At 39.8% G+C, this 22,932-nt stretch overlaps 1 protein-coding gene across 5 annotated transcripts in view; it reads right to left on the reverse strand.

Moving 5' to 3' along the window:
- The window catches only part of lyst (lysosomal trafficking regulator), a 65,221-nt gene that overhangs the window by 6,486 nt on the left and 35,803 nt on the right, over nt 1-22,932 (reverse strand). For 3 of the 5 annotated variants that reach the window (XM_008430247.2, XM_017308858.1, XM_008430244.2), the window contains 29 exons: nt 22,159-22,349; nt 21,521-21,766; nt 20,364-20,537; nt 19,092-19,241; nt 17,806-17,943; nt 17,526-17,724; nt 16,635-16,763; nt 14,829-15,444; nt 14,582-14,762; nt 13,446-13,615; nt 12,287-12,517; nt 11,992-12,158; nt 10,844-10,996; nt 8,197-8,388; nt 7,891-8,102; nt 6,814-7,023; nt 6,553-6,729; nt 6,370-6,446; nt 5,621-5,809; nt 4,703-4,848; nt 4,523-4,619; nt 4,392-4,453; nt 3,511-3,566; nt 3,286-3,438; nt 2,666-2,910; nt 2,460-2,526; nt 2,217-2,373; nt 1,103-1,243; nt 795-1,012 (listed from right to left, as the gene is read on the reverse strand). In XM_008430247.2, coding sequence (XP_008428469.1) covers nt 795-1,012; nt 1,103-1,243; nt 2,217-2,373; nt 2,460-2,526; nt 2,666-2,910; nt 3,286-3,438; nt 3,511-3,566; nt 4,392-4,453; nt 4,523-4,619; nt 4,703-4,848; nt 5,621-5,809; nt 6,370-6,446; nt 6,553-6,729; nt 6,814-7,023; nt 7,891-8,102; nt 8,197-8,388; nt 10,844-10,996; nt 11,992-12,158; nt 12,287-12,517; nt 13,446-13,615; nt 14,582-14,762; nt 14,829-15,444; nt 16,635-16,763; nt 17,526-17,724; nt 17,806-17,943; nt 19,092-19,241; nt 20,364-20,537; nt 21,521-21,766; nt 22,159-22,349 — 5,144 coding nt within the window. The remainder of the gene's footprint in view (nt 1-794; nt 1,013-1,102; nt 1,244-2,216; nt 2,374-2,459; nt 2,527-2,665; nt 2,911-3,285; nt 3,439-3,510; nt 3,567-4,391; nt 4,454-4,522; nt 4,620-4,702; nt 4,849-5,620; nt 5,810-6,369; nt 6,447-6,552; nt 6,730-6,813; nt 7,024-7,890; nt 8,103-8,196; nt 8,389-10,843; nt 10,997-11,991; nt 12,159-12,286; nt 12,518-13,445; nt 13,616-14,581; nt 14,763-14,828; nt 15,445-16,634; nt 16,764-17,525; nt 17,725-17,805; nt 17,944-19,091; nt 19,242-20,363; nt 20,538-21,520; nt 21,767-22,158; nt 22,350-22,932) is intronic. The other 2 variants (XM_008430246.1, XM_017308859.1) reach the window with 2 other exon arrangements.

Genomic DNA, 22,932 nt, shown 5'->3' on the forward strand with positions numbered 1-22,932 from the left:
TATTACCAAGTGTTTTTAGACAAAACTAACTTACAAGTAACTTTTTAGCAAGATATAGGACAGGGGTGTCAAACTAATTTTCAATTTGAGCTGTATCAAAAATCTGAATGTTCTTAAAGGGCCGGTTGTGCCACAATGTATTGATAAAACCAATTAAATTGTTAAAGTATCAATAAATAGTGGTTCCTCCAGGATTTTATGATTGTCTTAGTGGTTTTTGCAAACAAAATGACAGATTTTGTGGTGCCAATTTAGAAATGTTGATATTTGCGTTAATGTATGACGTTAAATGTAACTTTTTATCACTCACCTTATCAATCACAGACTATAACGTGACATCAAGTAAGGCAAAATTGGTCAGAAACTCAATGTTTTTGACCAATTTCAAGAAAATTTGCAGTAAAATCAGAAAAATAAATGTGAAGACTTGTTGATTTTGTGTGAATTTTGCAGATTTGTGAAAATCTGGAAGAACTTATTGATGCAGCTACGGTGGGCCAGATTTGGCCCCCGGGCCTTGAGTTTGACACCCGTGATATGCGTGTTTGAGTTAAGTAAATAATTCATTTATATTGATAAAAAAATACTAGCTCCACTGAGATTATTTCACTTGTAACAAGTGAAATAATCCGTCGGTCAAACTAGTATTTTTTAAATTACTGACTTAAATAAACTCCTATATCTTGCTGAAAAGTAACTTGCATGTTAGTTTTGTCTTATTCAGGTGTCTAAAGATCTCTGCTCCAGAAATCAGACTAACAATCGCAGAATTTTGTGGTGCGTTCGTTCCTTACGGCAGGGTGGAAGACGTTGATGGCGTGCACCGCCGCTTTGCCCTTCTGCTTGAGCCCAAACACCAGGTCGATCCACTGGCACAGCGTCTGGGAGACGTGCTCCGACTCCAGGGCCTGCCGGTGGATCAGGATGAACAGGCGCGGGTCGTTGCGAGCCCACGGAGGTAAATTCACGTGATTCACCCTCTCGCCATTCTGACGAACCCCAAAATCAAAACCTGCGTCGTCATAAGCAACGTGTGTAGTTAACGACATAAATGACAACTTTTGCGGTAATAAAGTGGCAATAAAGAAAGAAAAATAATCACCTTCCCTGTTGACCAGGAACTCTGGGAGGTAGAAAAACTCTGGGATGAGCTCCTTCACGTCAGTCATGGACTCGTAGGAGGACAGACGCCACGTCGTGTTCATGGAGTGAAACGTCCGGTCCGGGATATCAAAGCTCTGATCTGATTGAGGTCAAAGAAAATGAAATTTAACATTCAAGCTGCAGCTTGAACACACCTCCTTTCATGACCTTAAACACCCGGCTCGCTGAATACATTTACAATCGCATGAAAAGAAGATCAGAAGAGAGAGAGAGATGATTAAAAAAACTAAAACAGAAAAAGTATCCATCATCAGAGAGAAGCACAAAGATAAAATCTTCTTTTACAGAGGAAGGAAAGTATTCTGCAATTATGCCTTCACTTTAATACTTGAACTGCCTCAGATTTATATCGTCCACTTTTCTTCAATTGATTTCTACTAGATCCACATTTTAACTTGGTGATGCTAATTATTTTTGCAAAAGTTTTGGTTCTGGACTTCAGCTAGGCCGTTTATAAACTTTAAACCAGATGTTTTCAGAAATCATTTATTCACTTAGTTAAGTTATTCATTTCTCTTCATCTGTAAATATGAATATATTGTTATGACACACATTCTTAGCGGACTTTATTTATTATACTGAAATCAACCCATAAATGGGATTTTCTTTTCTTTTTCAGAGCTAGATTTTCTTTTTCAGAGCTATAATGATTTATAGCTAATCTTAGCTTCTTTATTTTATTAAAATATTGTGTTGTTTTTGTGCAGATAAAAAACATTATTTTTTTATGAAAAAAAAAAACAACTAAAGAACTCAAGTGAGTCAATCTGCTCACTTGGGTTGCTTCAGTAAAGTCTTAGAGTCATTTTTTAAATTTCTATATTTCTTGCTGCAACAAATTTGTATTTTTTCAGATAAATTGTTCAGGATAAAAGTCATATTTAAGGTGGAAAAAGAAATTGGTTGCGATGGTTTCACATTTTTACATCACAACCAGCCTGACAGTTTTAAAGATATTATATGTATTTTATTAATCATGAACTATAAAACCAAAATGCTGAACTCTGTTTTGTGTCTCTTTAAAGTTCAGAAAACTTTAGAGCCAAACTGACCCTGGTAGGCGAGGAACATCTTGGTGAACGGCGGCATTCGGACCAGGAAGTGCAGAACCGTGCCGCTGTTGGAGTAGTGGGAGCCGTAGTGGTAAGGCTGGACGGGAGGCATGGGGTCGTCCTCACGAATCCCCTTTTTGTACTCTTCCTCCAGGTACTGCGCAGGAAACACAAACACATAGACGCGCTTTCTCACAAAAACATCCAGCAAACCCTGAAGAAAAAAAACCGTCAAAGCCTTACCTTGTAGTTATCAACGTAGCGATCCTCTTTTTCTTTCGACTGAACTGCAATGGGTTTGTTTAAATTCCTGCAAATCAAAAATGTGAGCAAAGGACAAATGAGCTGAAAGTCTTTAAATCAACAAGAATTTAATTAAATGCACAACACCCACACAAACATACAAGATAATGGTTTTCCATTAGCCATTATGCAAGGCGTAAGCCGACCTGTAGATGTTTGCGTCCTGCAGGTCGATGGTTTCGCTGACGTAGTCGCTGAGGATGAAGGGGAACACCGGGTACTGCATGAGGTCGTTGAACGAGCGGCCCGCGTGTTTGTTGAGGTGCGTCAGGTACTCGAAGTTTGTGATCTGTCCGGAACTCCACAGCTGGGTGAGCGCCGAGATGTTCCCGTGCTCCAGCAGGTTGGGAAGGTCAGAGGTCAGGATGTTGTGGTAGACGTCATCCCGAAACTAAACCCAGGAAGCACCAACAGTTTTTAAAGACAAAAAGAGAAACTTGCTCTTCTTTTCAAAGCTTTTTTAATTTAGGCGAATTTCTTACTACTTGTCTTGTTGGTGTGTTTGTAATTTTTTGTTTTGTTTTGTTTTATCAAAGCAGGTCTCTCTTGTAAATGAGATTCTGGATTTTAAAGATTAAACCTCTATAAACACAGGTAAAATTAATATTCATTCATTTATATTTATTAGTTAAGGAGAAAAGTGAACACAGCCTTGTTTGTTTTGAATTATGCAGGAAAAATTTTTAATTCTTCTGTTATTTGAAAAGTAAATGTTCTCGACTAAATCCCTTTGAGTTTTGCTTCATTTAAAAAATTTTTGCATCACCTTGGTGTTGTCGAAGGCTAACAGCAACGTCCTGCCGTTGGTCAGAAATATCTCCACCGCGTTGTCTCTCAGCTGCCACCATCGCTTGTGCACCTCTTTGATTTCCTCGTACGTCCAAGAGAAAGACGGCGCCTCCGTCTCGCCCTGAAGGATCTATTCAAACAAGAAACACGTTTAGATATGAGCGAGTCAGCTGAGCATCGATCCACTAACTCAGCTGTTTACCTGGTTGTCATGAGCATCAGCGGCATTGTCCTCCACAAAGTACATCCCAGACTTTCCTGTGACGAAGAGAAGAGTTGGATTCAGAGAACGCTTACTCGTTGTGTCCGTGCCTGCACTGCAAAACCACCAAATCTTAGCAATTATATTTGGTCTACTTTCCATTGCAGACATCTTAGTACACTTGAAATAAGACAAAACTCACTTATAAATAACTTTTCACACATGATTTTTTTAATATAATAAGGCCTAAATTTCAAATCTCCACCTGGATATTTTTGCTTACTTTAATTGTACACTGTTCTTTAAAAGTTCTGTGAATAAATATATTTGTCCATTTATCCATAACAACTGGAACTGTCAATATCTAGAAAGTTATTTTCACAATTTACCATCTATTAAAAGAGCACCACTGAGATTAATTTCACTCCCTGTTACGGTGGGGGTGAAATTACCGTAATAACCCGATATCGGCTGGAAAGCGCAACGTCTCGCCTTTCAGAAACTGTTGGAATTTTTCAGATAGCACAAAGTGTCGAGGAATTACAGTGCTGCAAACTTGGCTGAATCGTCACCGATCCGTTCAGTCTGGAAGGGTTAATGGAGACAGAAATCTCAAAATTGTGTTTTTTCGACAAAGATTTGTACACATTTGAAATGTAGATACTAAAAATAAGACATCTTTGTCATTTTATAAGTGAATAATCTACCAGTGGATCAATACTTTTTCATTAATATCAATGAAATATTGACTCTAAGCAAGCTCCTATTTGTTTTGTTTTATTTCACACGTACTACGATATTTGCACTGGAAGCTGAAGCAAAAATACTTAATAGGATTTTTTGCAGTGTGCAGCTGCTGTTAGCGACGGTCAGCATTTTACCCAGCAGCAATTCTCCCGCCGTCTCTCTGGACGGGGCGACGCTGGTGCATCGTCTGGTGAACCTGAGAACAGAAATACATTTCTTTAACACCTGAGAGCAACGTAGGATTTAGGAAATAAGTGAGCTTTACCTGATGGACTCGCTGGTGGCTTTGTCCTTAACAGTGGAGGAGAAGAAGGAGTGAGTTTTGTCCTCAAACAGGAAGGACAGAGGAGGCTTCACTGTTTCTGAACACAGGACAGAGATCAAATGTTTAAAAAAATGATGCAGCAAAAGCTTTGAAAGAGGAACTTAATCCGAGTTTATTCACCCTCAGGTTTCCGTCTGTCTTTGAGCAGGTATTTGTTTGGTATGGTGAGGTAGCACCGCTGCAGCCGCCGCCGTTCCCGGTTCGGCCCTTCAGTGGGGTCCAGCTGCCACGATGTCGGGTAAGACGTCTGGTCGTACCAAACGGCGCTGAAACGCAAAGTAAACCCAGATTTTACTTCTTAGAAAGTCTGGGATACCACTGCAGTTTCTGCACGTTTTTCATTTCCAAACTGCAGATTTTTTCAGAGATAAATGCTCAAACGTTCATGTCTTTTTTGGACAGTTTGTGATATCAAAATATAAATGGTTTAATGTATTTGGTCAAATTTTTTTGCAGTATTTATTGATGTCCCATAAGATTTGAAAGCAGAATTGAAAATGATTAATCAATAACTAATTTAGGAATCAATTAAGATTTAAGAAAAAGCCAATTGCTTAAAGAACAAAACATTCAGAGCAGCAGTTAAGCCAGAATTATTTGACATTTAAGATAAAAAGAATCCTTTGTAAACCTGTTCTGCCTAAAACCTCTCAGGTGGCATAGTTTTTGTTGCAAATTATGTAATAAAACCTCCTATTAAGAACGTTTTGCTATGCAGAAGAGTACCTGGAGAGAAAACACTATTGCACAGGGAGAACCCAGAAAAACAGAAAACAGTTCAGTTAAATTAGCTTAAAATAGAACAATATATCTTGAACTAGACTGCATGTTCAGTGTGGAAATTACTTAAGCAATCGTTTTTTTCATAGTCACATTTTTATGTTGTGAAAAATTTTCTCCAATGCATCATGTTATTTTTTCTGTACTTCAGACTTTTTAAGACAGCTAAAAATAATTTTAAAATGACACGACCATAAAATCAGCTCGGTTTTTGTAATTGATATTTCTGGAGCAAATGAAGCCGTTTAGTTCACCCACCGGTCGTGTGTCAGCTGCTGCACCAGCTCCTGCCAGTGGCGACTGGCGCTCAGGTCGGTCTTGTACAAACCCCTGATGTGCTGGATGACTTTCTTCCTCTCCATGCCTTGCCGCAGAGACACGTTTTGGGTAATATCAGCCGCAATCTTGGAAATATCCTTGGATTTCCCATCAAGCCTCTGAATTAGGCTGAGCAGGAATAAGAGAGAATTAAAAATAATCATCCACCAACATTTTTTTCTGTTTAAAGCTGCAAGACGTGACATTTATAAAAAAGTATTTTCTACTATGTAGTGACAGTATAGTAGGAGAAATGATCTGTGCTAATTAGAAACAACCAATTAGAGCTCAGAGGAGGGTCTTAGCGCTGTCAATCATGCCTTTGTGTCCACCACTCCTTTACTCTCTGGTACGATACAGCTATCAGCAGAGCGCTAGTTAGCATGGAAACTGATAATGGTGGATAAACGGTTTTCCTGTAATGTTGAGTTGTTTTTCCTCCGCTAGCACATTTAGCAGCAAGTTTATGAGGTTGATTGACAGCGCTAATACCTTGCTCCTTGTTCTGATTAGTTGTTTTTGACCGGGAGCAGTGCATTTCTTCAGACAGCAGTTACAGGACAAGGAGGTGGTAAAGGAGATCAATCTTTTCACAGATTATTTCTGTCATATTATACAATCACAACATGGTGACAGTTTTAACAAATGTGTAAAAAAAAAGTATGTGTATAAAAAGATTCCCAACTTACTTTTTCTGCGTGTTTGCCATTTTCTTTTCCCATGCAGCTTTGCTCGTCTTCTCTTCTGCTTCAAACTTCATCTTTTCCTGCATCAATAAAGCAGAATCTCTTTAATATTTCTGATTTGTAACGGTGAAATAGTTATGGTGATTTCCATCCTCCAGTCTTCTCCTTCACAATGACAGCTTTTACCTCCTTTATGGCCTTGAGCAGGTCGTGTTTGTGCGGTGCGTTGAGTGGGATGCAGCGATGGCCACAAAGCTTCAGAGAGGTCATGAAGACACCCACGGCGCTTTGCTCTTCCTTCGTCAGCTCGTCTTTGTGATCGTGCAGCATCTCGAACAGGTACAGGCTCAGTTTCGGCCCGTGCTGAGAGAAACATAGTTTCAGGGTAAAACCCAACGTGAACAGCTCAGAGGAATAATCCAGGAGAAGCGAGGGTTTCTTATTCACCTCTAGTCCTGGGCTCAGGCTCTCCTTCAGGATATCTATATGCTTGTGATCAAACACAAACACAAGTGCCTCCTTTCTGTCCTGCAGTGGAAGCGAAGGGCTGAGCATGTGCACCAGGAGGCGGCCTATCTGCACCCTGAAGGTGTCCCTGCAGGACCAGAGGATCCGCCGCCACTGATGGTTTGGGGCTCCGCCACGACCCGTGCTGCCCTGCATCCGCACGACAAAAACAATTAGTAGACAGAAAATACACAAGATCTCTGACACACAGAAAAAAAAAGGCTCAGTGGTGGAGAAAGTGCTGGAAAAGCATACTGATAGGTTCTCATTACAACCTATCATAAGGTGACTTATTAGATTTACTTGAACAGGCTAGGAAAGGTCTGTAGGCTACACAAAACATTCATTACTTTTGCACACAAAATCGCACTTAGACAATCAGATTTTAAGTCTGCTAAGTCGCAGGTAAAAATGGCTGCAAACCTTACGCAACCTTACATCTTTGAAAAGCAGAAGTGGAGCCTCCTGCACAACCAACAAGAATCCAGCAAGTGGTTTCTGAATGGTAAGTCAACAACTAAACACCTGTACTTTCCAGCAGCCATTGTACAGCAAATACAGCAGTAAATCTAGCTGACCAAAGGTGCTGGAGCTCAGCTTAGGTTGCTATTGTGACTTAATAATTGGGATGTTTTTGAAACGACCCATTTTCCACACACTAAGAAACATCAACATATTGGCAAAAAATGGACAGGTGTTTTTTAAGCACGTGGCCTGTTTTTAGAAACAGCAGAAATCCAAATAATAATAGTACCTCTTTAAGTAAAAGTATAAATAAACAGACTAATAACATGGAAAAAATGTCCTGTTACAGCATTAAAGAATTATTTTTACTTAAAACAAGCTCCTATTTCTTTCTGAAAAATTACTTGTAAGTTAATTTTGTCTAATTTCAAGTGTACTAATGTAATGCATTAGAAACTAGACAAAAAATACTTGGTAAAATTTTGTGTTTTTGCAGTGTAACTAAAGCACAGATGCTTTAGTGAAAAATGTAACGAAGTACAGTTTTAATACCAGGCTGATTTTGATCCCGTCCGTCATGAGCTTCAGGATGTCCTTCTGAAAACTCTTCTTGCTGGCATGTGGAAGGATAAAAGGAGTTGGAGAGTGCGGGATGGAGCACGACCCGCTTTCGTCGTGCGCTTGATCCCCCGGATCCGGGGTGAAGATGTGGTGGTCCGGAGAGTCCGGGATGTTCAGCAGGTCGAATAAATCCTCACTCACATCTGAAAAGAGTGAAACATTTGAACGGAAACCACAATTAGCTGACAGACGGGGACAATTAAGAGGGCAAAACTCCAAGAATCAGATGAAGTTTACCGTAGTAGATCAGTCTGTTGACAGCCAGAACCACAAGCCTCTGCAGCCGTTGGACAAACTCAGTCTCGCTGGCACGGATCGGGTTTTCCTGGCTCATCCTCCTCTGCATCATCTGGTGGAGCTCGTCGCTGGCGACGGAGCGCATCCGCATCAGGAGAGAGTCCGTCTGGGCCAGAGAGAACCGGCGCCGGCCTGCAGGGGGCAACGCCAGCAATGAGCTCAGTTTGGATACAACAATCTCTAAAGAAAGAGTCTCACTGAAGTATTCAGACACCTTGGATTTGTTCACATTTGGTCTCATTACAACCTAAAACTTCAATTTATTTTTTATTTAGTTAAATGTGATAAATAAAAAGTTAAAGTAATGCAAAATAGTGAAGTGGAAGAAAAAGTACACATTAAATTTTTCTTTCAAATAAAAAGGTGGTTAAATCAGCAAGGTTGAATTAAAAAGCCCACCACACTTTTCAGATTTTTATTTGCACTACACAATTATGCACTAGGTTGTGTTGCTGCAACCGTTACAACTTAAACAAAAATTTTGTTCATTTAGTCGCAAATGTCGCATGACTTTTTGAAAAAAAATATATATATATATATTTTTGAAATCTATTTTAGGAAATTTCTTCTCATTATTTAAGAATCACTGTTTTATTTATATTCTTAGGATTTAAAATAAAGATAAAAATAAAAAAGAATGCCTTTTTTTTTTTTTTAAAGCACAGTTTACAATGTATGAAAAAATAGATCTAAAGATATATTTCTGGTATTTTTATGCAATTTTTTTGTGAAAATTGAATACCGTATTTTCCGCACTATAAGGCGCACCTAAAAACCTTCAATTTCCTCAAAAGTCGACAGTGCGCCTTATAAATCCGGTGCGCCTTATATATGGACCAATATTGAGCCACAACAGGTCTAGCAACTATGGTAAGCAGCTGCCGACTTTATTTTCGCCCGTAGAAGAAGAAGCACGCCGTGCATGCTGGAATAGTTGTCAGAACGCTGGTTTGTTAATAAAGTTTGACTGACCTATCTACCTACCGACCTAATAATCAGGTCGCCTGCAGGTCATTTAGCACCACGTTCTCCACGAACATGCTGTGCGCGAATGGAGAAGGGTGACCATTGTCCGGCCACGCCCCGGCCCAGATGAGGAAGGCTCTCCTCGCCGACCGGAGTCGGACTGTTTTGTTGACATTCTTTATGTCAACAAAGTGGCTTTAGATATTCATCCGGGGTGCTTCGACTAGGGTTACCAAGGTACCAGCCCCTATACATTTAAAGCCGGGGGGGCGGGGGAAGAGAGACAGAGACTGCGGCGGCAGCGTGTCGGTTGGTCTGTGTTACCCAGAAAGCAGTTGGGCACAATATCACAACACCAACACCGTGAGTGAAACAATGACTGGGGTAGCCTACTATATAAAGTACTCAGGGACCACTTCTTTATTATTACACATCCACATTTGTAGAGTACGGAACAAATCGCGTCCCGTAGAGGTTCAATACGGGACAGGTGGCAACCCAAACTGTAGCGTCTATTCTATGCGCCTTATATATGAAAAAAGTTTTAAAATAGGCCAGTCATTGAAGGTGCACCTTATAATTCGGTGCACCTTATAGTGCGAAAAATACACCTTATAGCAGAAAAAAATTTTAATGGTTAAAAACCTGCATTATTTGTTATATACGTATTTATAACGGATATAAAAACAGATATAATATTTTGTCATAGATATAATAAGACGACATTGTGGAAAGTCCAAAGAGCCAAAGGTTGCAGACCAACGATTTGTGACATGAAATCCCAATTAAGAAAAATTGATGTTTGTGGTTGCAACAGGAGAAAATGTAAAAAAAAAACAAACAAAAAAACAAAAAACACGTTTGAAGGTGTGAATGCTTTTGTGAAGCGCTGAATAAGTTTCCAGAGAAGGATCTTTAAAAGAGAGGATGATTATACTGCAAAAACACAAAATACTACCAATTATTTTTGATTTAATTTCTAATGCAAATGTCTTGGTATACTTGAAATAAGATAAACAAAAAGAAATATGAGCTTTTTTAAGTCAACGATTCCTCAACATTTATGAAAAAGTACGAGTTATGAGTAAAATAATCTGACATTTCCCCCATATTAGAAGTTAGAATTTGTGGAAAGTTGCATGTAAGTTTTTTTGTGATATTTGCACAAGAAACTAAACCAAAAATTCAGTGTTTTTGCAGTGACGTCTATTGAAATGCTTGACACTACTCATGTAAGCATTCGACTCGAAAGCACCAGCAGCAGCTGAGGATGCCGGGCAACGTTAAACCCTAAAGCGAGGGAAAGGATCCGAGTTCACGGCAAACACGGGAGAAATGCTGGACTGTCTCCACTGTGGGTCAGAGTCCCAGCTACCTGCATCACAGTGGAGCATGTACGACGGCGTGCCGGTGGGGGAGGGGAGAGGGGAGTCCTGGGACAGGAAGCTGAAGGGGGAGGGCATTGGGATTTGGCCATAGGAGCAGTAGTGCTGTCTGGGGATGCGGGGGATAATGGAGTCTTTCATGGCAACGGAACCTTAAGAGCAGGACGACACGAGGATCAACAAAACGGCAGACGGAAAAAACCTTTAAAAACACGCATCAAGTCCCCAGCGTTCACCTGCTATGCTCTTACGCTTCTGATAGATGGCGTGATGCGGAGAGGTCGGCGTGTTAACAGCACTGCTCAGCTTTGAAGGCTCCTGGTTGGCCGTCGTCTTTATGAACTCGATGGCCGACTGGAGGACTCTGAACTGCAAGGCCACAGCCATTTCTGAAGGCACAGATTGAACATGCTTATTTTAAAAGGGTTACCCCATGAGGTTTTAAAAAACACCTTCATTTTATGACTTCAGAGTTCAAAAGGTTATCAAAATATACAAAAACGACAAAGAAAACCCTGTAAAAACTGCATCAAAATGAAGATTAAAGTTAAGGAGAGTACAAGTAACCACATTAAGTTTTAACATGAGTCTGAAACAATCAGATTAGTCGATTATTGAAATAATAATAAAAAAATGTACTACTCAAGTACAGAGACTAAAAAGAAAGAACAAACAACTCAGACCAGTAACTAACCCAAAACTGCACAGAAATAAATACATTTAGCAGTTAAGAGACTTTAAACAATCTACTTGTAAATATGTTTTACCCAAAACTCAAGTGGCATAGTTTTAAATTGTCCAAAAATAAATGACTAAATCTTCTACTAGTCATCTTTTTTGGCTCATTCATTTTTTTTTCCGGCTTCTTCATATTGGTGTTAGGTTGAGCAGAAAAGGCTGAACTTTGCACATTTTGATGTTTTTGCTATAAATGATTAAGTGTACACTAAAGAATTGCTGTTATTTCATTTTAGGCAGCAAAATGTTTGTTTTCAAGATTAAATAAAAGGAACTAATGTATTTCTAATATTTTCTACTAAAAAATGCAATAAAAAAAAAAACAAATCTGCAAAACGTCCCAATTAATTTAGCTGATTAATGTATAAATTGTCAAAATAATAAAAAATTTCATTAGTTGCAAAAGTTAAAAATCTTATTTTAAGGGTAAAATTGACAAGGAAGATATATTCCCAGACAGTCAATTTATCAGCAGCAAAGTGAGATCTCTTTTCTACTTTTTCACGTTTTCTCTCGGAGGTTATTTTAGTTTCTTGCTGCAGCAGAACCCGGCCGCTCGGCTCCGTCCTCCACATCAGAACGCAGCAGATGAGAAGCCCGGCTTGCTGTCTGGGTGTGAGCTGAATGCTAGAAACGCATCCCTCACCCTGGGTGCGTCTCATCTTGCTGGTTTGCATGAAACCCAGCAGGGTAATGAGGTCTTCGATGATGCGGAAGTACTGGGACCCCGAGGAGCTGCAGGAGTGGATAGTCACAGCGACTAGCATCTGCTGGATGTCACACACCAGGAGCTTGTAATCATTCAGGGGGATACTGCAGAATGGCGAGGTAGAAAGTGAAAAACAAAAAAAGCACACAAAGTCATGCAACGCAGAGCAGCAGAAAGTGGATTAATGATTTAATGCCGTGTTACAACTTCTCGTCTGTTCTGGCTGCCTCACCCATTCTCCATGCCGTTCAGGGTAGAAAGAGTGTTGAAGAGCACGTAGAGCAGCCCGTGGTCCAGCAGGATGTCTGCAAGCTTGGGGCAGGCATTGACGAGCTGCAGCAGCATACAAAGGATGTTATGCACCAAGGAGTTCTCATAAAGGGAGTTCTCTATAAGACCCAACACCGGGATGATGCAGCGCCTTCTGAAAGGTGAGATATTTTCCATTTCCTCCAGGTCAAGACTGTGGAGAAGGAAACAAGGGAGGAAAATAAGAGGTGGGATTCACAGACATACAGCTCCAGTGAGAGTGATCAATGTGGGGACTGAGTGGATAATCATGTTTCCAGTCTTATTTTTGAAGTGATGATTCCACAAAAAGTACGTTTTAAAAGCAAGAACTGGGTGAAAAAAGTTGTTATTGATGTTATAATAAGAGACACACTGAGCCAATATTAATTTCTGTATCCATGCCAATATTGAAAAATATTCTAGATCAGGTATCAGTGGCCGAAGCATAAGGGCAGATCTATGCTGTTTAATTGAATGCTTTATTATTTATTCTACATGATATTTAGAATTCCTAATTGCAATAAAATGTGTTGCAGTTTATTTGACCGAGGTAACCAACCTGTTGCTTTTGTCCGTTTCAGTTTCTTTATTATTTATTTGGGCTATCATACTCATTAATTACCCTGACTAAACAAATTAAAGTTGGTTTTACATGTTTGACCAAGTTATTGGTGTATTTAAGGTAAGGTAATTTTATTAATACACATTTTCAGCAACAATGCTGTTCAAAGTGCTTTACATGAATTAGAAGAAAATAGAAACTGAACTGTATTGGTGCAGAGTTATCAAATAAACTTGTAATTCAGTACATTTATGTTTTCAGTCATTTCAGGCCTTGTTCTCCGTTTTGGCCGATACTAAACCTCAGATAACAGTATCAGTATCGGAAGTGAAAAAAGTCGATCGGTGCATCCATGGCTATAATCAACACAACCATCTTCTGAAGAAAACGGTCCTGGTTAGACAAGACAAAGATTGAGGTATTTGATAGTAAAAAGAAATGTGTTTGGAGGAGCAAAGGTGATGCTTTTAAACTTAAACGAATGCTCCTACCAAGCAGGGTGGTGGTAGTGTCATGCTTAGGGGTTCTGTTGACTCACTCTTCCTCTAGGCCCATGGGTCGCCCAAACAGCATCTCCAGGAAGCACTCCAGCAGCCCCTGGCTGCCCTGGTGGATGTACAGCTGGTTGGCCAGCAGCGAGAAGCCGTGGTTCTTCAGAAACTTCTCCTTCTGCTCTTTGAGAGCTCTGCTGAAATAGGCGTCTAGGAGCTGGAAGCAATAAAGAGGAAAAAAAAAGTCTTTAAACTACGGCTATCAATGCCAACACCTTATCGCATGGGATTAATCTAAAAAGTTTAGATTAATCTCTCCAGCGGAGGCAGCGTGTTACACGGCCTTGTACTGCAGTCAACAATGTAGAGTCGCAAAGATGAACGAGGAGAGTCACAAAAACAAGCCATGGACGTTTGATACTAAATGATGAATTATCCTTCCACTATGGCTGAACAATAAATCAATAACTATATATTGTGATGCACACATGATCAATATGAATAAATAAAACATCTGATAGGAAATGTAATATTCATTATATAGAATATTCATTGATTCAGATTGATACTTTGAATTTAAATGTGATGGATTATTATTGGATTATACTCCAGCTACCCCGCCACTCCCATTACAGGACATTCATTGATTTTCAATTCACAACCGCACTGCATTCTGGGAAATGTAGGCAGAGGAAAGACTTTAGCCGCTCAATCTCTCAAACTAAGCTAAACAAAGTTGGTGGCAGTAGGACTCTCGCACTCTCTGAACCATTTGAAAGAAAGTTTGTTGCAATTTGTTCTTATATGTTTGACCATGTTAACCTATTGTTTTAGTCAGTTTCAGCTTCTTTATTATTTATTTTACATCGGCTGTTCTAGTCCTAATTGCCCTGACTGAACAAATTAAAGTTGAGTTTACATGTCTGACCAAAGTTGTGGAGGTATTGGTGTATTTAAAAGTGCTGTACTTTTGCAGACTTAAATATAATTCAGTACATTTATGTTCGTGTTTCGAAACAAACATTTTTTGTCAATTCAGGACTGTTTTCTGTATCGGATCGGTATTGGCTGATACCTAACCTCACTGTATCGGTTTCTGTAGGGGTAGTAGAAAAAAGATGACTGGGGCATCCCTACTTTAAACCACAATAATCCAAACAACATGACACAGATTTGGACCCACCTTCATGACGCCTTGCTGGATGAGCGGTGAGGGATGATTGACCAATACGATGAGCGCCTCTGGCTGGATCAGCTTGTCCATGACTTCCTCAAGCATGAGGTCAGGCAGCAGCAGCAGGACGCCCCTCAGGAGATCATAGAGTCCGCAGCAGATCAGCACCAAGCAGTCCTCCGTACTGGACCTGAGAGATAAAACATGTTATAGTACTGACTTTATTAAACTGGAGGGTTATTTTTGCTGTATTGACCTGTCATTGGCCTCCGTCTTGCTCTGCGTTCTGTCGGAGCCGGGCGAGTACGTGTAGCTTTCCCAATCTTCAGGCATCGAAGCCCGATCGGCTGCACTGGGCCAGCGGGCGACTGCTAGCGAACCATTTGAGAACGGGAAGGCCAGACCCAGACTGGTCAGGTTGCTGTGGCTCCTCTGGAAGGACTGGATGCCCTTCAGGCTGTCGGGGCGACGCGGTGCCTCCTCGCTGGCCCAGTCCTCAGACTCCACCCCCCCCACGCTGCCCTCTGCCAGACTGTCGACTTCTGCCGCCTCGTCCCGGTCCTCCTCCACGCTGATGGACGGCGTCCGTGGCGCGCCACCCTCCCCCGCGTCCTTGGAGTCGCAGATTGTCTTGGCGGACTCGCAGCTGCTCAGGAGCTGCTCGTCGCCTCCGACCTTCTTGAGAGTCTCCGTGCTGCCGAGAGCCTGCTGGGAGGCCAGGGAGACGTCGTCGCCTTCGGCTGCGTCGCCCAAGCTGCTGTGGCCGACGTGAGGCGTCACCAGAGGCGAGGAGTATGGAGACGGAGCCGCGCTGGGAGGCCGTAAGGATTGATCATCACCTACGTGTTCAGGCGAAGGAGCTAGAAGATGGCCTGGGAAAGATACCAGTTTACCTGTTCAGGCATGCTGTGTAAGGCTTCAGTAAAAAGTTGTCAAATCTTTGCTCATGCTTATTTAAACCTGTTATTTCTCATAATTAATTTACCGGACAGTTTACAGGATCTCTAAGACCGTTTGCTGGACTACTGCACTGTGAATGTACGTAAGGTTTCTGCTTTCTATGCAATCATACAAAAACGCACCACAAGTGGTATCAAATATGGACTTGGATGTTTCTTCAGTCTGCAGAATTTCCATGTAAATATGGGAGATTTCTGCACCTGCATCATCAGTTTAGTCTATAATATATAAGAGAAAATATCATCAGTGTTTTAATCAGCAAAATATGCTGCTGCAGAGGTTTTATTGTTTTTTTAAAGACGTTGCCTAGAGTACAATTTGGTGAACAGTTATTTGTTCTGTGTAAATGTGTCAGTCTGAAGCAATTATGCTAACAAAATCTACAATTTGCATTTTATTTTTTTACCTTCACTGATTGAACTGATCCCAAAGGCTATGAAGCATAACTTTTTTAACTTAAGCCTAAGAAAGCTATAACTCTCATTGGTCTCCCAGCAACTTGCCCATAGGTACAATTTGGAGGTGTGTGCTCTACTATCAAACTCAGAACCCTTTTCCATGCAATGTGGCTTTAATTTCCGTCATTCCTTCAGTGAGTTGTACGATGGAGTATTAGGATCAAGCTAATTTTTGTTTATTTACAAGAATATAGTCATAATATTTGTAGAATAAAGATATTATTTTACCACAAGAATGTCTTAGAATTATGATTTTAAAAAAGCAGTTTAATGAGAAAAAAGTCTGGTTAATTTTTCATGTTGGACTTCTCATAACATTTCTACATCATTCTCCTAATATTTTAACTTTTTTCTTGCAATTATAAAAAAATATCTTAGCCTGGCCCTTATATTTTGTTGTAGAGTTGACCTGATTTCCAAATCCAAGTGAACAGAAGCTGTAAAACACGACCATCAAACAAGATGGCCGCCCCGCTCAGAGTGCTGACATCACTCTGAATGACGGAAATCCAGATTTTAAAAAAATTATATTTTCAAAACTGAAAATTTGATTAATGGGTAGAATCAATGTATTGCCCAGCTGTAGGACAAACTGATCATTTGTACTTAATGCTATAGAGCAGAGAGGTGAGCTGCACTTGTACCTTCATGGGGGCCGTCAGCAAAAACAGTCGGGGAGAGAGACACGACGGAGCTGCTGGCAGACCTTCCTCCGCTGTTGGAGCGTCTCAAGTACATAATGGACTGCACCTTTTCCTGGTACAGCTTCCCGTCTGAGAAACATCAAAGAGAGCTCAGAGCTTTGAATCACAAAGGCTTTAATTTAAAGGGCCAGTATCATGTATTTTACAGGCATACAGTGCAATTTTACATAATTTCTTTCAATATTCTAGCAGTTATTTACAATTTACAGTCCATTAAAAGAGTGTTTCATCAGATTAAAATGAAGAAAAATGTGCTTCCTGCAATGGCTGGAGTGAAATTACCGTAATAACCCAATATTGACTGTAAAGCGCAAAGTCTCCTCTTTCAGAAACTGTTGGAATTTTTCAGACAGCGCAAAGTATTGTGTAGTCACAGTACTGCAAAGTTTACTTGTAAAAAATGTGTTGTGGCCGCCCCATTCAGCCGAACAGAGTTAACCAATTTAGCAATGTTTCTACCATTATATGAGAAGTAGCTGGTATAATGAGCTCAGTAAATGTTTCACCAGGTGGTTGCTAATCGCTATTGGCTAGTCTGAAGGAGCCGAGTGAGAAAGTCATGGAGGAGTGGTGCTCTGTGAGGCAGAAGCTTAGAAATTGCAGCTCAGAAGAGGACCTGCGTCTAGAAGGCGGGGCTAAGTCCACTCAGGCGTTTTGCACAGCTGAATGGCTGCCATGGAGATTAAAGGATTTCTCAAACATGCATTTCTCAAAGCACCACTCCACATATGTTTTTGAGGAGGGAGTAAGATTATAACATGATTTGAAGCTCAACAAAGTTAATTTTACATGGTACTGCCCTTTTAAAGGTGCTGCGTTCAGCTTCCTTACCGATGTGCAGCGAGAAGTAGAAGCTGGATGGAGTGTGACAGACGTAGGTGTTGGTGGGCGGGTGAACGGCCAGCAGGAAGTTGCAGATGAGCTTCAGCAGATCCATGTCTGGAGGAGAGCCCAGCACTTCCTGGATGATTTTGATGAAGGACAAAGACACTTCCTGAGGGATGGAGGTCAGATAGTCGTCCCGGTGCTCCTTAACAGAAACACATTCTTAGTAACAGCAAAAGAGAGGAAGTGGAGGCGACATTAGAGCTGCGTTATTCGGCTGGGTTACCTGTAACACCTGGCAGGTGAGCAGGAAGCGATGCACGACTTCAGCGTTCAGGAACTGGCGGATGTTGTAGACCAGATGTGGATGGTGAACCCTGATGAGGATCTCTAAAGCGGTAAGCAGCGTTTCCCACACACCACACTAACAAATAAAACAAGAATATTAGGTTAATTACAAACACACTGATTTTATTATTAGGCACAATTTATCTGCATTTAACCACAAACGTAGGGTTTATGATGAAGGCAAAAATTCTTTCCCTCCATCAAATTAAAGCCTCCATCTTTATAAGTCTTCAGTAGAAATATTTGAAATAAATAGTCAAAAAATATAGGAAATTCACCAGCTTTAAACACTGAATGTTGAATCTGAAATATTCAGAATTGTTCTGTATTGTGCAAAAAAGAAAACCTTATAAGCAGAGTTGGGTAGTAACAAGTTACATTTACTCACTTTCACAAAAACAGATTGATGCAGAAGCAAAGACAGGAGGAAAAATCAATATATTTCCAATTAAATTATTGAAGACCTCATGACTCCATCTGAATGGATGACATTTACACACCGAGCAGCCTTGTCAGGATTGATAAAAGTCTGATCTGTGACCAGCCTCACTGCAGTGGCCGTAAATCTTCAGTCCTTTAGGACTCTGGAAGCTTCAGGTAATAAATGCTACAACCATAAAGTCTTAAATGTTAGCAGAGTTGGGTAGTAAATTAAATTTACCTCAGTAACGTTTTGCAGTAATGTATTTTTAAGAGTGTACTTTTTACTTTTACCTGAGTAATTTTCTTATGAAGTATCACTACTCTTGTTTAAATAAAGAAAATTATCGAACTTTTCCCAAAGAAGATGGATGCATTTTATTCAATGAGATGTTGGTATTTGCAGAAAAATGGGTATATAAAAAGTATTTCTGGTATTTTAGTTTCAGTGTGGAAATTCAATGCAATTATTGCAACAACTAGCTAAAACCGGAGTTTGTTATTCGATAAACACAACAGGATGAACTTTTTTTTTTTACAAACAAGAAAACATATTACTTGTAGTTTTAGTGAAATATTGCAGGAAAAATGAAAAATGGTTAAAAAACTGCATTTGTTGTTATATTTATATTCAAAAACACTAGTTGGTTCATTATCACTTTTAGTCATAGTTATATTAAGAGCCATTGTTGAAGGTCCAAAGAGCCACTTATGCAGGTTTCAGATCCCTGCTCTGGAATCTAAATATTAATTAATATCAGTTTTAGACTTCAAGACAAAACTGATGTCGATGTGTGCGTTCACCTCAGCCTTAGCCCAAATCTTCCAGTCCAGCAGGATGTCAGAGAGCAGCCTGATATCCTGAACCACAGCCACAGATTCTGGATCCAATCGAAACTGGCCGTCGTCCCCCAGGATGAGGACCGGTCCACTGCAACAGCCGTCCAGCAGAGTCTAAAAAGACGGGACGAGTCAGTGTTCAGACTCATCAGGCACACACCGAAACAGATTGATGCAGAAGCAAAGACAGAAAGAAAAAAATCGATATATTTCCAATTAAATTATTGAAGACCTCATGACTGCATCTGAATGGATGACATTTACACACCGAGCAGCCTTGTCAGGATTGATAAAAGTCTGATCTGTGACCGGCCTCACTGCAGTGGCCGTAAAGCTTCAGGTAATAAAGGCTACAAGTGTAAGGTATTTTTACTACACTTTTAACTTTTACTTGAGAAATTATATTATGAATTATTGCTACTCTTCCTTTAAAAAAAAGGAAGAGTAGTTGTTTTAATAAAAAATTGACCAGATACAGACACAGACACCTGCAGTTTTTGTTAAAGTTTCATAAGTTTCACACTGGAAGGAATTGATTTGTAAAAAAAAATTATTTTCTTGATTTTGCTGTTCTGTAATTATGTTACATATATGAATCATTTTGGTCTTTAAAATACCAAAATCTCCACATAACTTTATATTTAAGTACGTCTGATAATATGATTTTTTACACATTAAATTATTGATTATCTGATCAGTTACTTGATTAGCATTTTTATCAAATACTTGAGTATTTTTTTCACTTGAGTTAAAATGTTTCAGTACTTTACCCTCCTCTGCCCACTACTAATTAAGCCGTATGATGAGGCTGAAGGGTTTCATCAAAAGATATAAAAGAGATTTCAGTTTCAGCTTGAATAGAATAACAAAAAACGGTGAGAATAAATTGTAACAGTAGCGCAGCATGTTTCCTTTCAAACTGGAATAATTACGAGAACGTAGCATCGCTAATCAACACACAATAAAGATGTGAGGATGTGTAAACCCTAAAGACAGACATGCAATCAGAGGAGCTGCGGACGTCAGTGTCACATCAAACCAGACGGAGTCGGTTTCAGCGCGGCTCTGTTACACACACAGACAGAGGGTCAAGTAACAGCGGGGTCACTGACACCGGCTCAGAGAGGAACCGCTCTATCGCACCGGATTAGATTCACAAACCTCCGCCCCCAAAAAAAACAAAAAAGATGCAGCACAGAGGAATAGGGACAGCAAGGGGTTCAAGGTGTGACTCACTTTCAGCATATGATATCCTACGATGCATTTGGACTTGATGAGGACCTGATGGATCATGGAGTAACCATGGTAACAGTCCATTTCATGGATGCGGTGTTGGTTGTGCTTGCAGAGAGACAGTAGCACTCGCAGGGCCAGAGCCTGGGTCTTCTCGCAGTCACTGAGCTCCACCGTCTGGACGATGCAAAGCCCAGAGACAATGGAGAGAAATAAAAGAAAATCCAGGTCACATTAGACTTTGAACAAAAAGGATGCACAAAAATACAACAAGTTAAAACGCAGACAATGTTTTCACACTATAACAGAAGCAAACCGGGATGATGGAGTCAAATTGTCAGAATAAAATGAATATCCAGTTGCTCTGCAACATAAGTTTAATGCAGAAAACATATTTTAATACAATATTTCTCTGAAAAATTGCCATCCTAATTCAAATTATTTGCTTATTTTGTTCAATAACCATGCAAAAAGATAAATAGGCAGAACAAATACATAACAGCAGCGCTGTTCAAACTTTTAGAAGAAAAAAAATGTTAGGTTAAAATTAAAATACTATATAATTTCATTGTGAATTCTTTTACCTTTACCTTCTCAGCAAAAACTACACATTGAACATGTTATTTGTTTTTTTGTTACTTTTTGGTGAAATGTTTCCTATTTTGTTGGTCTGAAAAATAGTTTTAAGACTATTCTTCCAAAAAATAAATGAAAACTTTTAAAATATAACAAAAGTTACTTTGAAAATCATTTCTGTATTTAGCCATATTTACTCAATGGGTGTTACATACTATGATATTAGAACAAGCACAAACATACTTTATGTTATAGTAATATTAATCAATTTTATTTATAATGCCCTTTACATCTCAAAAGCCTCATTCACATACTGAAGATGAAGCTACTGTTTAGTAGCCACAGCTGCCCTGGGGAGTCTGACAGAAGCAAGGCTGCATTTTTTTTATTTTTATTTTTTACAATAGTGTCAATAATCTGCACGATCTGTTGAAAAGCCAAATTTGTTCCATTCTTGAACTGCAAAAGTCCCCAAAAATCCCTTTGGACACCAGCGATGAATGGGTAATAATAAAATTCTTAATTTAAAAGACATTAAATTATTAATTCAAATTATTAGCATGCATATAAATTAGATGCTCTACCTGTGCAAAAAGGAAAACAAAGTTCCCCGTCCCTCCGATCTTATGCAGTACGCTCTGCAGGCCGTGGGTTTCGGAGGGAAGCAGAGACCTAAAGGCGTTTGCGTCCAGTGAGATGCTCTGCACCTCTTTGGAGCTGAAGGGCCGCTGGGTGACGACCGTCTTGGCCTGACCTTTCAGCCTGATCACAGGCTCGTATATGGTGTAGACTCTTGGACTGCTGGGGGCGTAAACTATCGCCAAGCTCTCCTGTAAAGAAACAGAAAATGCCATCACAATTATCTTTTCTGTTTGTGGTAATTTCTGATATTCGATCTGCTTTGTATTAGTTAAGATCCCAACCACAAAGTCAGCAATTGGAGCATTTACACTTGCCATTACAATCTGCACAGCTATTAACTAATCTATTAATATTTAATGTTCAGTCTCACTTAAATAGCTGCAGCGTAATTGTAATAATTTTTTCCATGCGGGTGAAAATGACTTCCTGTCGCGTGTCTCAGAAAATCAAATTTGATCTCAGAAAATCAAAAGGAAACATTTCCTTTTTGAAAAAGATGCTTTTATATCTGCTTTTATATCTGGTATGAATAAAAGTGACAGCACTGAACACACTATGAGTCACCAAATGTTTTACTTACAACCAGTGCTGTTGTGTCAATGTCCTTGTTCTTCATCAGGATCTCTCTGACGTGTTCACACCTGAGGCCTTCCTGAGAGACGAACTTGGAGATTGAGCCACTCGACTTGCCGTATTTGCAGGGCATGATTGACGTGAGGTCCGGTCCACTGGAGTAGAGGAAGAAGGCCTCCTCAGATCCTATCCTCGACCCTGACACAAGCAAGTACACGACAACAAGAGTGAGTCTCTATCTCTGTTTTGGGAAACCAGGTGCACCTTATGTTTTTAAGATCTTGTTTATTATTTTTTCCACAAAAAGTGTTTCCTAAACGTAATTCAATCAATGCTGGAGAGGCAGAGTTTGCATGAAAACATCAGTTTTTAGGCGAATTCAGTCTCGTTCTTTAACATAAATCCTGACTCTACCACTAGAGAGCAGCAGTGAGGTCCGACTTTAAAGTGATGAAGTTTAAAGAGTTTATGGATTAGGACATGTAATAATTTATGGGTATATAATTTCATTGAGATATGACGCCTCAATGTCAAATTACAACCACAAACTTTTATGTATTTTCTTGGGATTGTTTTTGATAGATCAACCCAAAATAGTGTATAATTGTGATGAGGAAAAGGTCCCTTTACTTGGACATGTCGAAATAAAACCCAGAGCAACATTGAATGTCAACCCGTGTTTAATTTAATCTCAGTGTTAATCCAGCTGTTCCTGAGTCAGTGAGGAAAAAAACCTCGAAGTTTCCAGTGAAGGGCTGAGAGTTGATCACACGGGGTTGAT

This window comes from Poecilia reticulata, linkage group LG15 (genome assembly GCF_000633615.1).
Source record: "Poecilia reticulata strain Guanapo linkage group LG15, Guppy_female_1.0+MT, whole genome shotgun sequence".
NCBI lineage: Eukaryota > Metazoa > Chordata > Actinopteri > Cyprinodontiformes > Poeciliidae > Poecilia > Poecilia reticulata.